General features: G+C 36.0%; 3 protein-coding genes across 7 annotated transcripts; 1 reads left to right on the plus strand and 2 right to left on the minus strand.

The window, feature by feature from the left end:
• Window positions 1–135: 135 nt before the first annotated feature.
• On the minus strand, window positions 136–4,808 carry LOC124408617 (sodium-dependent phosphate transporter 1-B). Of its 3 annotated transcripts, none has more exons than XM_046885678.1 (7): window positions 4,655–4,807; window positions 2,920–3,068; window positions 2,311–2,491; window positions 1,992–2,198; window positions 1,593–1,803; window positions 818–1,440; window positions 136–672 (listed from the first exon to the last, which is right to left on the minus strand). In XM_046885678.1, the coding sequence occupies exons 4-7, from the start codon at window positions 2,184–2,186 to the stop codon at window positions 442–444; spliced, it is 1,260 nt and encodes a 419-aa protein (XP_046741634.1). In that variant the 5' UTR covers window positions 2,187–2,198; window positions 2,311–2,491; window positions 2,920–3,068; window positions 4,655–4,807; the 3' UTR covers window positions 136–441. The 3 variants fall into 3 exon arrangements, with proteins under 3 accessions (XP_046741634.1, XP_046741633.1, XP_046741631.1); XM_046885677.1 differs by adding an exon at window positions 4,391–4,488 and having other exon boundaries at window positions 2,311–3,068; XM_046885675.1 differs by having other exon boundaries at window positions 2,311–3,068; window positions 4,655–4,808.
• A 65-nt stretch (window positions 4,809–4,873) lies between these two features.
• On the plus strand, window positions 4,874–6,393 carry LOC124408622 (Golgi SNAP receptor complex member 2). 2 transcript variants are annotated; one of them, XM_046885686.1, is made up of 3 exons: window positions 4,874–5,057; window positions 5,283–5,523; window positions 5,669–6,393. In XM_046885686.1, the coding sequence occupies exons 2-3, from the start codon at window positions 5,384–5,386 to the stop codon at window positions 6,165–6,167; spliced, it is 639 nt and encodes a 212-aa protein (XP_046741642.1). In that variant the 5' UTR covers window positions 4,874–5,057; window positions 5,283–5,383; the 3' UTR covers window positions 6,168–6,393. The 2 variants fall into 2 exon arrangements, with proteins under 2 accessions (XP_046741642.1, XP_046741643.1); XM_046885687.1 differs by having other exon boundaries at window positions 5,312–5,523.
• Window positions 6,394–9,811: 3,418 nt separating this feature from the next.
• On the minus strand, window positions 9,812–13,712 carry LOC124408615 (myotubularin-related protein 9). 2 transcript variants are annotated; one of them, XM_046885672.1, is made up of 7 exons: window positions 13,301–13,712; window positions 13,038–13,220; window positions 12,269–12,434; window positions 11,861–12,153; window positions 11,687–11,790; window positions 11,199–11,503; window positions 9,812–10,702 (listed from the first exon to the last, which is right to left on the minus strand). In XM_046885672.1, exons 2-7 carry the CDS (start codon window positions 13,197–13,199, stop codon window positions 9,978–9,980), a joined length of 1,755 nt encoding a protein of 584 aa, XP_046741628.1. In that variant the 5' UTR covers window positions 13,200–13,220; window positions 13,301–13,712; the 3' UTR covers window positions 9,812–9,977. The 2 variants fall into 2 exon arrangements, with proteins under 2 accessions (XP_046741628.1, XP_046741629.1); XM_046885673.1 differs by having other exon boundaries at window positions 13,565–13,711.
• Between the last annotated feature and the right edge of the window lie 120 nt (window positions 13,713–13,832).

The raw sequence follows: 13,832 nt of genomic DNA on the forward strand, positions 1-13,832 counted from the left end.
CTTATTCCACCATTGGCAAGTATTACAAAATTTTTGAAGTAATGCTCCGATTCCTGGATGGTTTTGTTCAATCATATAGATATTGAATAATACCAATTGATGAAAAAACATTGCCGTCTATTTACTGTGTTTACATTGTATGATTCTGTTTTATTGTGTGTTTAGCAATAAAGTGATAAATTTCATTGAACATGTAGATTGCTAGCTAGCGTCAGTTACTTTACAAAGTAAATGTCCTGCTAATAGACATTTTTAAGTACAGTAATGAACTATAGTTGTGTGTAAGTCATGCTTCTGCATAAGAACATATAAAACCACCGGAAGAAAAAGTATTTCACCTTTATTTCAATTTCATTTTATTTATGTTCTAATAACAATAGCTGTATTGGATGGCTTTCACTTTTACTAAGCTGTATATTTATACCTAATTCATTCTTCGATTCAGACAGTAAGTACTTGCCTAAACACAGCCATACAGGCAGCAGATAATAACCCTGCAACGGGTACAGTGATTAACCATGCAAAGGCAATGTTACGAAATAGTGCCCAGGACACACCACCACCACCACGAGATACCCATCCAACACATACAATCGAACCCACTTTGCAATGCGTCGTTGACACTGGAAGACCAGCTTTACTTGCCAACAGAACTGTTAGTGCTGCACCTACCTGTGATAGTTATGGTTAGTTATCAGTAAATAAGAGTGTAATGATTATAAAAAATGGATTGTTGAGTTCGAATACATTTGGAGATAAATCACAGTGACATTAATAATGCAGCGGCATGTCTTGTCAGTAAAATATGGTGTCATACCTCAATTGTAAATCCACTAACTGGGGTGATCCGTGCTAAATCTTGGCCAAGTGTTCGAATAACTTTTCTCCCCCAAATCCAAAGCCCAACTGATATACCTAGTCCTCCGTAGAGAAGAATAGGCAGAGGAGTTTCTGTTTCTTGCCGAACAGAACCATCGGCATACACTGCCCACAATGCAATCAAAGGTCCTATGGCATTACTGACATCGTTTCCTCCATGGGCAAAACTCCCAAATGCAGCAGTTAATACTTGGAGAAATGAGAAGAGTTTTGATACTTCTACTGGCTCTTCGGCGTCCCTTCCAACCTCAATACTAGGACCTTCCACATCAGCCCCAACAGTTAATAATAAGGGACTTGCACTTGTGTTGCCCCTGAGCTTTGGTGTTTCTTCTGGATTTTTATTAGATGAAGGAGCTGGAGAAATCACTGACAGCGCAGTTGTTTCTTTTCTATCACATGCATCAAACTCTGTGGCACCTCCAACACCGTCGCTAGCTAGTAATATTCTTTTTCTCTGCCAAGGGACTACAAATTTGTATACAACAAGAGCGGACAGTAAACCACTAGTTACTGCAGCGATTACGCTACCCCACCAGGGTATGTTATCCAGCTTCAACACTATAAAACCATTCGTACTTGTTATAAATGTTTGTATATTATACATATCACATACATGGGGAAAGTTCCCTGAATAACAAGATGTCAACTAGTGAATTGTGGTTGAGTTCAAGTGAAATGCCTATGCTTACCAAAACCATGTGTTTACTCACATTTCGGACCATCGTGTACAACCGAGAGTACATTTGTAGCAATGGTTAGGCCATAAGCTAGTGGGAGGATTTGGAGTCCTCGGTCCAAGGGTTTGCTAGCTTGTAAAACAGTTTTTCTCAATGTCAAGAAAATAGAGGCTGACACTAGGCCGCTTAGTACAGGACTAACAAACCAAGAAGCTGCTATACTTCCAAGAGCCACCCATTTCACCTGAAAATATTAAATAGACTGTTGTAGAATTTTTTTTAGATTACTTCAATGGAGAACCTGGATTTTCCAAGAATCATCAGAATTAGTAATTAGATACTATAGTTTCTTTTGTATACTTATGAGTTGTATTAAGCCAATTACTTATCATTTAGTATCTGAAACTTTTCTTATCATTGCAAAGAACGTACCCCTGCGGTGCCTCTGCATACAAGTGAAAAACCAACAGTTGCGCCAACAATTGAATGAGTCCCAGAAATAGGAAGACGCAAGGCAGTTGCAATAATTAACCAAATACCTGAACCAACAAGACTAGAAAATACACCAAGCATCAGTTCTTTCTCATGTCCCTCGTACAGTGACACATCCAGTATGCCTTTGCGCATTGTATCGGAGACCTAGAATCAGGGCAAAAGAGTTTTAGCATTATGATTAAATGTACTCATGTGCAATGATGACCATAAAAGCACTGCTCGTAGTAGGAAAAATTTGCTGATAGTACAGATTTACCTTATATCCTAAGAGTACAGCCCCGGCTATTTCAAATATTGTAGCTAAGATGCAAGCTTGAACTATTGTCAAAACACCGGCACCCACACTGGTTCCAAAACTGTTTGCGACATCATTTGCTCCAATTCCAAATGCCAATATAAACGCGACGATGAATCCAACTACTACTAGCCATATTAGGCTTTCATCATATGGTATTGCCATGTTTAGTTTTTGAATTTTACTTTAAATTTCTAAGTAGGTACTTTAACTCTGCTATTCTATTTCACAGCATATATGTATCTATGTCCATTCAGTTCTCTTTCCTTATGTTTATGTATAGTATACATACGTGCTTATTACGATATAATAATTGATTTTCATTTAATACTCGAAGAGACATGTATTAAAGATGAAAAGCTACCCTATTAATTGAGTACTATACATTTATATATCGTGTATAAATACGTGTTTATATCAGAATATATTTTATTTTATACTTAATAAGTTCAATTCAGTTTTCATAACTTTGTACATATAGCGGAGGTAGAATTTTAGCATAGCGCCTGATTTCTCCAGCATTATGATAGAATTTATCATGGTTGTCATCTCGGTTAATAAACTATTTACCATATTAATCCAACAAGCTAGTTAAATGCACTACTTCTAACGTCACAGAGTTTGTCAAGATTTGAGTTACTAAACTGAACCCTATAACTATTTTTTAACCACGTGGTTGTTCTCGTACGAGAGCAAGACATTTGCTTCTCTCCCCACATCTGGAAAAAGTGAATATAATTTTAAGTTGAGAGTATTAGCATCGAGGCAAAGCATGAAATCTGATTATTATAAACTAAACCAAAATCAATTTTTTCTCTTCAGTGGATGGAAATATTTTCATAGAACTTCAAAATTCTAAATATTTGTCTATCGAATCTTTCTGAGTTATTTTTAAAAAATTATGAAACCGTGATTCGTCAGTTAAATGTGAAAAAACCAAGCATTTTAGAGAAGCCCGATTAATTTTGACAAATGTTTGAATTTGGATTTAACAATTCGCAAATTAATAAGCATTACAGCAAGTTATAATTTTTCCAGGAAATCGCATCAAATACCCTCCATATCGGAGCTACTTGTGTGAATTTTCAGAAAAATTCTCACTACAATCTATTCGATTTTTTTCATTACAATAAATTCAAGTTAAAAGAGAACAGCTTCGGATGAATGATAATAAATGCATAATAAAAAAGGATAATAAATGTATTGCATCGGTAAGCGCAATTGAATTAGTGGCTGCTCCATTTTTAAAAGTATGATCATTGAATCGAAATGAAAACAGTTAATTTTTATGCGAAAACTCTCGTCCAGAAATCATTTGAATACGACATATTTAGAAAATGAAGCAGATGATCAGATAGTTTTCGTTCATATAATTGCATGTACGGCATGAAAATTATATTATATCCAAGTATATAACTATATTGTCACTACAGCTTATTTTAGTACACGAATTGGCAATAATCATCTGATTTTCAAAGTGATAACAATTTTTTTAATTAATTACGAAGATCGACGGTGAAACAATGCAATTCAGATACCTACTGCATCTACGGACGGTCACGTTAGAACTGAGCTCTTTTTACACCCGCGTGCTGCAGGTACAGAATCATATCTTTCTCGTTTGGATCAAAGAGGTTTGGATGTGCGACACATGTTAATCATTATAATGTTAATTCCGTTACACAATCAGCAGACGCCAAATGGACTAACATTGATTGAAATTTAATTAAACGGAAGCGATGCATACAGTTCTGGTCATGCACACATCGTAGAGAATCGTCGGGCGAGTATAAATTGAATCTCAATCGGAATGTAAATTTTTTCCTCTACATGTATGCTCAAGATGGGAAACGTCACAATCGATTCACCGAATGAACACACTTTTATACTCTGATCCGGCAAACTAAAATTAGTATAGCTTAGTAAATAGGTAATAGCAGATGCAAGAGGGTGAAATATTGATCCGTCCGACACGTTGCTGTACGTTATGCCTGAGCCTTATGGAGTGAGCGGAGCTCACGGAAATTTATTTTTTACTTACAATATTTCATTTAGCGTCACGTCAATTTGCCGTTAATTAACGCTGACACTGCTAACGCAGAGGTTTCCTATTTTTATCCGATACAAAGTCCTCACTGTCTGTAATAATACGTTAATAAACTGCGTATCAGCCAATAACGTGGGGGCTTTAATAGTACCTACGCATCGTACGATTAAAATAAGATCTCGTAAAAAATTTCGTCTTCGTTTTGTTCTACCGTTCTGTCGTCTAAATCTGCGTGAAAATTATACTTAACACATTTACCTTCACGATTAAGTATTTCGGCTTGAATTCTTCGAGGGGTTGCCTTCTTCCCGATTCTATGTATTATCACAAGTCCTTGATGATCTTATACTTTCCTTGGTTTGTTACGCGATTCTCGTCGGGGTTGCCTCATGCGTTCGATCTTAACGCCTTTTTCTAGGCCACCCAACTTGCTTTACGACTAGGCGAGTAGCTAGCAGCGCTACTGCACTCTAGCGCCAGCGGACAGCTGCAATTCCGATTTCATTCCAACACGAAAATGCCTGACGTGACACATGATGTACACGTTACATCCGAACCTTTGATTGATTTCAAATATTATCAGACAATATTTTGAACCAATGAATTTATCAATTATTCCATCGCAAAGTTTCGATGCAGCTTCTCGAGAACTTGAAAATTTGTGAGTATTGAAAAAAGCTGTGTAATGTGTTGATAATCACGCCATACGTGTTATTGAAAAACATCTGTCCACCTCGTACTCTTGTTGCATAATTTATTTATTTGAGAATACGGATTATTTCCACCGGTGATATCAATGACGAATATTTGATACCCGGTTAATTGCTAATGCTACGCGTGAAATGCTTGAGAGCAATTAAATCATCATGCCTAACAAATGTTTTAGGTTATTAACTGGCAATAATAATACTGTAGCCGGATAGATACACGTCATTAAATTCTGCTGCATAAGCTTATCGTAACACAAATCGAGGTTTTAAAGAAACTATGGAGACCTTATATCATCAGACGAATAAGCTAGTGCAGGAAACCCAACATTCCTTTTCTCAATTGGAAAAGAAACATTCAGACTTGGACCTTCAAGCAATAGAGCATGACATACAGTCGAAGATAAATCTCATCAACAGGTAGGTTAAAGAATAAAATTGGCAAACAAAACATAATAGCTTGTCCTATTAACTAGATTATGAATCATTGAATTTCTATATTATATTTTGGAAAGATGCATAACTCATTTGTAACATGTTTTCTTTTGCTTTCTTACTTTTTCAGCAACTGTGAGCGACTCGACATTTTGTGTATGAAGGGTCCTGTATCACAAAGACAAAATGCCAAGATGAGAGTGGACCAGTTGAAATATGATTCACGCCACCTCGCTGCCGCTTTAAATTCATGGCGAAGTCAACTTATTCGCCGCCAAAGGGAAGAAACTGAACGTGAAGCTCTTTTGTCTAAAAAATTCACCCCCAACGACCAAGTAGATATCATGATAGATCACAATCTTCAGCATAATTCTAGTTTGCGAAACGCGACGCATGGTATGGATGACCTAATTCAGCATGGCTCTGGGATATTGGAAGGTTTAAGATCGCAAAGATCTACATTGAAAGGTGCTCATAAAAGACTTGTCGATATTGGAAACACCTTAGGGCTTTCTAACACAACGATGAGGCTTATTGAACAAAGAGCTCGGCAAGATGGATTAATATTGATAGCTGGGATGGTTTTTACATGTCTAATTATAGTATTAGTTATAATATATCTTACGTAGCTGTATTTGTACATTTTTGAATGTATATATTACAATTTCAGTTCAATTCGAACTGAAAATATCACAAATACTAAATTTTCCCAGATGCTAGACAGACTGTTCAGAAGTACCTTCTATAAAATAAGCTATAACCTACCGAGGCGAATATATCATTATTGTAACAAAAGGTTTCATACTGGATTTTGTACGGTACATTAGAAAAGAATTGATAATTTTTCATCATCAATACTTCATTGATTCTTTCAGTATCTTGCTTTTCCCGCATCTCCTTTTACAAGGACTCGCTATTTTCCATTCCGAATGGTGGTTAAATATTGTGAGAAAGATAATCGGGTAATAATGTAGATAGAAGTAATCACAGTTTATATCAAACACCAAATCCCTGTAGATATTTTTATTTTACTTGTATCATTACCCTTCACATGTAGTTAATGAAGTAATTTAATTTCACATTTATCGATGTTTTTAGTTAGTATGCACTATTTTAAAAATTTATATACTAATCCAATATAATTTTGTTGACAATTATGTCGATAAACCTGTGGCTGTTCCGTGATTGACTGTATGATTGTGTTGAACAAATTTATATTTGACTTTAAGTCGGTTCCCGGCAAAATAAAATTCCACAATTTTACATAAATTGCCTTTAAATTCAATACTGTCGTTTTGCGATTTTCATGAACTATTTGACCATAATTAAGTTATTAACGCTAGCTTGGAAAGATTTTTATGTCAAAATACTCCTGATTATGTTTGGATACATGGCTAAACCGATAAAAACAACAAATTCCATTCCTCTTCATTTTCTTTCAAAAAGCCAATAGTAAGTAACTTAAACAATCCCGAAACAATTTAAATCTTCAATAAGACTATTTTGTGATTATTTCGTCTTATCCAATTCAGATTCTGCACAAAAATTGTGGAAAGTTTGGGAACGTTTCAAATTTAGCTAAAAACTGGAGAGTTACATACATTTTTTGCACAAATTACGTAAAATTGTGCCAACTTATACTTTTCAGTCGGAAAAATTTTCAATCTTTAATTCTCTGTTGTAATCGATCACTATAAGTTACCGATAACCGTCTCGCTATACGTAAAGAGCGATGAGCTTGCAATAAATACTAATTCTTTTTATCAAACTGCCCCAAAACTTAACGTCCGTTGATCTGTATTCAAAAAAGATCTATTCCGGAAACAGCAGAAATAGTCAAACCTCACCTAGAAGTACCTATTGTAAGAATTTATAATAATTCATTTGCTTCTTATTTTGTTTCAAAAATGAAATCCGTTTTGAAATATCTTTGTTGGCAGTACTTCCTCTCATTATTTTATATAAACACAAGATTTTTTCAGCAATCTCTGTTAGTGTAGTCAGAAAATAAATTGAATCGAGCAGTTAATCTTCTCAAAAATACTGGAATGAATTTTAACTCCATGTTTGTGACTAAAAACTAAATTCACAGGAAAATCCGATAGTGATGAAAACTTGAAGGCCAGAAGAGAATATAAATATTTCTATAAAATTTAGTTTAACTAAAATTTGTCGAGTAAAATCTTGACCAGATTCTCCGAGTTCATGGCTTGCTGCTCCGAATAAATCCCCTCTACCTGCTGCAATTGAGAATTATAGCGAAAGGAGGAAGGGTCAGGCCCAAATCCCCCCTTTTCTTCCCTCCTCCCCCTCCAAGAATACACATCCCCACCAATTCCTTCTCGAGTAACGCAATTTTTTAAACGCGGATCATTCCGAAAGCTGCTTTTCCGGTGTAAGGAGCTTGGTCGTGGCACGCTGACGATGAGTCTGATTTATTTTCTGTTCTTAATTACGTGATAAGTCAATGCAGGAGCTGGGCGGAGAATTCGTTGTCTAGTGGCCTTGGATGAGTTTGAGTTCAGTCCACGTTTCCAAATCTTATTCGTGACTAGATCCACACTCATCCAAGGATGCTGGACCCAAAACACTGAGAGGCGAGCTAAGGTGACCCCCTAGAAGTATACAACGTGCGTCTAAGATAATTCAACGAGCTTTGTGAAATATTGATTACAAATAAGCTGTATATAATGAAGTTTTTCTTACTGTAATAACCGTAATTTGAATCTAAATTGTCGTATGTTGCCCGATGGTTCGTATATTCTTTTTAGTTTCTTTGTGCGTGAACACCTGCCGTTTCTTCCTCCCTCCCTAGCCGTCCTTCACGAGTAACGGTAAAATTCCAAGCCCCATGAAATTTCTCAGGCGAGGCACTCGGCCGAAACCACCCTCGCGTCCTTTTTTATAAAAGCAATAGGATGCAAGTAGCACGTAATTTTTCAAGGAAATAAAGTTTTCCAACTTTTCAGAGTAAATATTGCATAGCATTGATACAACAGAATACAATTTCGGTGTTCGATACATCTGGTAGGGATTTTATGCAGGATAATAACAGTAGAATTGATCATTATATCATTATATGCAGATGTAATAAGGTATTGTATGACTTTGCCAAGGAGCCCTTATTTTATTCAATAAACTCGTACAAGTCATCTGCACTTTTCAATACAGAGATTCATAAGTATTATAAACAATAGTCAATGAAACTCACAAATTTTCGTAATTCGACCAGTTTGCAGTTGCTGTGACGTGGGAAATTACATTTCTGATTCATTGTTTGTGGCTATGATCCTTAATTCAAGGATATGTGCCAATGGAAATTGAATGTATGCTGCACCTGAAAGGTGCTTGACGTGGGTCGGGTTGCCTACGGTAGGGCGCGCAGTAAATAGCTTTTACGCAAATAATAGGATCCAGGTCCTCGTCCAAAATCAATTAAAAATAAATTTAAGACTCAGGTGAGAGATGGCAGAAAAAAATTAATCAATCGACCATTACTGAAGATCATGTTAAGTGGGCATTTATTATATAAACGTATCTACAATATGGCATGTGTTGAAATATAGTGATGTTATATATTCCATTGATTTAGCTGAAACATGATTGAATCAAATGTATACGTAGTCATTTCTAGAGAAGAGCATGTTCATATTGAAATTATTCCACTATTTCCAAAATATCAACAAATTTATTTTTAAATCCTGAAACTAGCCGTAAAGTGTATTAATACTATAAAATGTCTGAAATTAGTAGTTTCGACTTTCAATAATATCCATATAAAATTATGCATGGGATTGAATATGCAATGATGATTATTATTTTATTCCAAATGGTTAAGTTTAAGAATATACTGTTAAATAAATTTTTTTAATTAATTATCAGTCTACCACTTCAACTGTTGATTATGAAATGCATATTAATAATGACTTGAGGTATTCTTTTCCAGCAATTTCATATTGATCGCTCGAAAAAGGATGGAACTCGTTATAAGTCTAATCAGAAACATAGTAAGACGATGCAATTGTGATAATACGCTAACTGTCAATTAATGTTGACGTGATGGTCACTTTGTGCCATTTATATTTCTCATTTTAGGTGAACTTTGAGTGTAAGAAAATTTCTTTGTAGCAATTACAACTGAACACAAATGCTAACCACAAACCGTGTTCTATTTTTACATATTTTAAGAGCAACATGATGCGACCGAGTACTTTTTATCCAATAGTTATACATTTTGTCCTTATCAATAATAATTCTCGAGTTAAAAAACAAAAATTATAAGTATAAATATTTCAAATAAATGGTTCAATATTTCGTGTTCTTAAACTGTACACATGGGACTTGTCAAATTTTTCGCAATATCTAAGTAAAAAAGGGCCCTGGGTAAGCGAATCCTTTTTAAATATGACTTTGCTCATTAAATTTAACTATGCCCTTCATCAAGTGCTTTGTGGTTCTAAGTTCATCTGAGCTAGTCGAAGGTGTTCTTCAGCGTTCTCTGTCCCATAGGAAGAATCTGGATTGGCGTGAATTTCTTCGATACCTTTACGGATTTGCGATTGAAGCTGACCAGCTATCTTTCGAATTGCAGAATGCTTTCGTTTAATGTGCATTGCGCAAGAAAGTGTTCCTTTCCATGGCGCGGTGTTTGTATGTGAAAGGTAAAGTTCCATCCACAATTCTATGCTTATAGGTGCCACACTGGGCCAAATAACGCCAGGATTTGGTTCGTAAAGTGGATTTAACCATTTCTCCAAAAGATCTGGTTGATTTATATGTGACCATAAACTGGCCGTTCTCTCAGATAATCTAAGCTGAATTCGTTCTGCTTCTGAATCACCCAAGAAGGTTCCATAGCTTGAGCAATATGCATGTTTGTAAAGTTCGATGAGTAAATCTGTTGTATATTCAAAGCTGAATTGAAATTGGCGATGTAGCTGGTAGAGACAATCTAGAAATAACAAGAAGGTGGGAGCATGTGCTGGACTTTGAGAATTGGGTGGGTGATAAGGCCCATGACGTGTCCGACTGAAAAAAGCATGGCCAGCTTGTAACCACTCGCGTTCAACTAAAGCCTGCAGACCTCTCACCGTTCGACAGTCAGGATTCAGAATGGCTTGGGTCAAACTCGTCACAACGAGAGTACAATCTCTGCCAGCACCACCTACCATTAAAGTATATTGTTACTTGGGTACAGGTATAATAGTAGTGTTTACATACAAGTCTACAATAGTTTTATAACTTCTGTGCTTATGATCTTGAAATTATTGATTATTGATATATGAATAATTTCAATGCTTATCTAAAACGATAGTAATAACCAAAAATTGGACATTCAAAAATAATTATTTGCAATTTTCTCAAACAAAATCTTCGTTATCTAAAATATTCGCTGAAAAACGATAATAGTTCTCCACTACTGTTGACTTGCAGAATCTATAAAATTATTATTCAATATAATCCATTATATTTCATGAATAATGACTGTAAAAAGCGTTTGCAATCATATCATGTCTATATGAAAATATCCCGAACTAAAGCAATTAATCAAGACCATAGTGTAACTTGCTCGTGAATGCTGTTGTTGGTTGTACTTATAATAGTTTACAGTTTGAATAGTTCATTAGAACATGAAAATTTTTTATTTCATATCTACACACCATGTACTAAGACAGCAGCTGCTTCTTGGTGAAGACATTGGGCAGCTACACAGGCTGCATTCAATGCTGCTTGAATTGCAGATAGCCAGCCACTACCCTCTAGTCGAGAAAGCCATTGGGACGTGGAGCACTTTGTGTCACTGCAGGCTTCTATTAGTTTACAGAAACTTTCTGCCAGGTCAGTAGAGCGTGGCACAGCCTTATGCACCTTACGCCATTGCGGGTAAGCTGCATCCATTTCAGTTCCACCTCCTCGGTTTTTAGCCGCTTGTGCCTGGCTGGCAGACCTTGTATCCACTATGTACCTGTAGGGATGATACAAATTAATCAATAATCAGTAATATTAACGCTATGTAAGAATATATCTCAAGCCGTTTACCAAAATAATGCAACCTAATCTATTCGTAGAATTACAAATTACATTATTTTTCCATCTATAGACGAGTATACTACTTTATTATATTGAGAAACCAAATATTTTTACATACCCTCGTCTGCCTGGACCTAATACAGCATTCAAAAGCCGTTCGTCCTCTTTGCATCTTTTTCCTGTAGCTCCAGACAATGGCTGACTGCTTCTCATGAGAATACTCTAGAAAATAATTAAAATTCTACTAACTGAATCGAGTCGTGCTTAATTATTTATTGTAAAAATCTCGTACCCCCCCATCGTGTCTGTAGCAGAGTACAGGAAATCGTCCGCCATCTCTAAACTTTGCTGCTAGTACAATAATTTTATCTTCTATATGCCGCGGTACTATTACGGCTGATGGGTACGAATTACAGACTTTATAATCACGATTCAGATAACAAATCCGCCACTCATCAGCATGTGTTGCTAATAGTCTAGACCATTCTGAAACTGGTGCAAATGCAGTCCATCCATCTTCCACTTGCACCGTGGAATTATTCACAGGTTGAGGGCTGTAGAAAAAAGGATACTGGAGAGGTTGATCTGAAATATAAAATGTTCATTAATTATTGTTTGGCAGCAATCATGACTTAAATAAAGCAATTGTCAATTTGTATTCAGAAGCAGGTACAAGAATATTATGTCCATGATTATTTACCTAAACATGCCAGCCTCTCCAGAGATAACGACACATTATTTAAATCCTCTGTACTGTTGATGTCGAGTTGATAGATATGGAAATCCTTGCATTTTAAAATAATACTGCCTCCAGGGTTTTGGTTGTTTGACTTTTTCTCTATGACATCTATGTTTCTGTGAAGTAACTGGTAAGGGATTGGATTGTCAAATACTAGTAAAATTTCAATAGGCTGCATCCACCCAGTATTCAGTAATGTTACATTACACACCTATACTTCCTGACAAACACCTTTGAAACTTTCTCATTTCTATTTATAGAACGATAACTAGCCGTAGCCCTCATTTTCAAATTGATTCACAACACATGCAGAAACTAAATTATGTGTTACATATTTTCATATCATTTTTAGAAATGTATTCACATTCTGGCCTGCAATTTACAAGTCAACTTCCAAAGTCCACTGTCAAACAACAAATAAGGTGATATTTCTAAATTGCACACATACTTCATGCTTATTTACGTAGATATATATTTGAATCTTAAAAACATGCCTTTCTGTATCAAATTTCAAGGTCGGATATGCTACATTGTATCAGCTAGCTGGAAATTATTTTTAAAAAATCGCAAACACTTTCAGAACATAAGTAAAATTCTTAAATTTTTTACCAAGTAAGAGTTATGGATATAAGACTGTATCTAAAACTCGGGGGTTTACAGGGTTGTCGAACACCTTATAATAAAGAATATGGCGGTTGCAATAAAACTTTGAATTGATCAGTTTAAGTACCAAGAGCTCCTGGGAAACAGCCTGCCTTGATGATAGTATAAGATGATGTCCAGTGATGCAGAGCGTTCTATCTAAGCTAGAGTTTTTATCAGTTCCATCGCTTCTATCAGTGAGAACGACGTTATCAAGTTTTGTAACCAATATCAAGTCACTCAATTCCATTATTCGTGCTGATTTAACTCGCTGGAAATAACAAGACGAAATATTATTATTCTACTGCAATACGTGACGTTTGGTAGATAAACGTAACCTTAAATCAATACCTTATCAGTCCGATCGTTTATCAAAATTATTATTAATTTATCGTTGAATTTATGAGCCGACTAAAGCATCGGTGTAACGGAATCGTAAGAAAACTCATTCGGTTATAATTTTTGCAAAGTATTATGTCTTTTTGACAGCTGCTGTTAACCCGAATCTTGTATGAGCGAGATAAGTATACATACGCCTACCCTACAGCTGGTTGACAGTGATAACCAGCTAACCCTTTAACGAGAGATGTGAAAAAGATTGGCGATAATTCGTACATAAACTGGTGATATTGCGGGTTGGCGAGATGGCGAGTGAAAAAGGTGATGTAAAACTACAAGGTGTCATGCCTCAACGAGCATTCCGAGCCCTTGGAATTACCGGACCCACGCATAGTTTGACAGTTCTCCAATTGTGTATGTGCACTTTTGTTGCGACCGAATTGTAGACACGATCACCACGTGACGTCCAGAGCTTCGCCGTTTCCCCAAGAGATGGCGCTGGCGTAGTGAGAAGAGAAGGAAAGCCCGGCTAGTGGTTCGCTCG

This window comes from Diprion similis, chromosome 8 (genome assembly GCF_021155765.1).
Source record: "Diprion similis isolate iyDipSimi1 chromosome 8, iyDipSimi1.1, whole genome shotgun sequence".
In the NCBI taxonomy this organism is placed as follows: domain Eukaryota; kingdom Metazoa; phylum Arthropoda; class Insecta; order Hymenoptera; family Diprionidae; genus Diprion; species Diprion similis.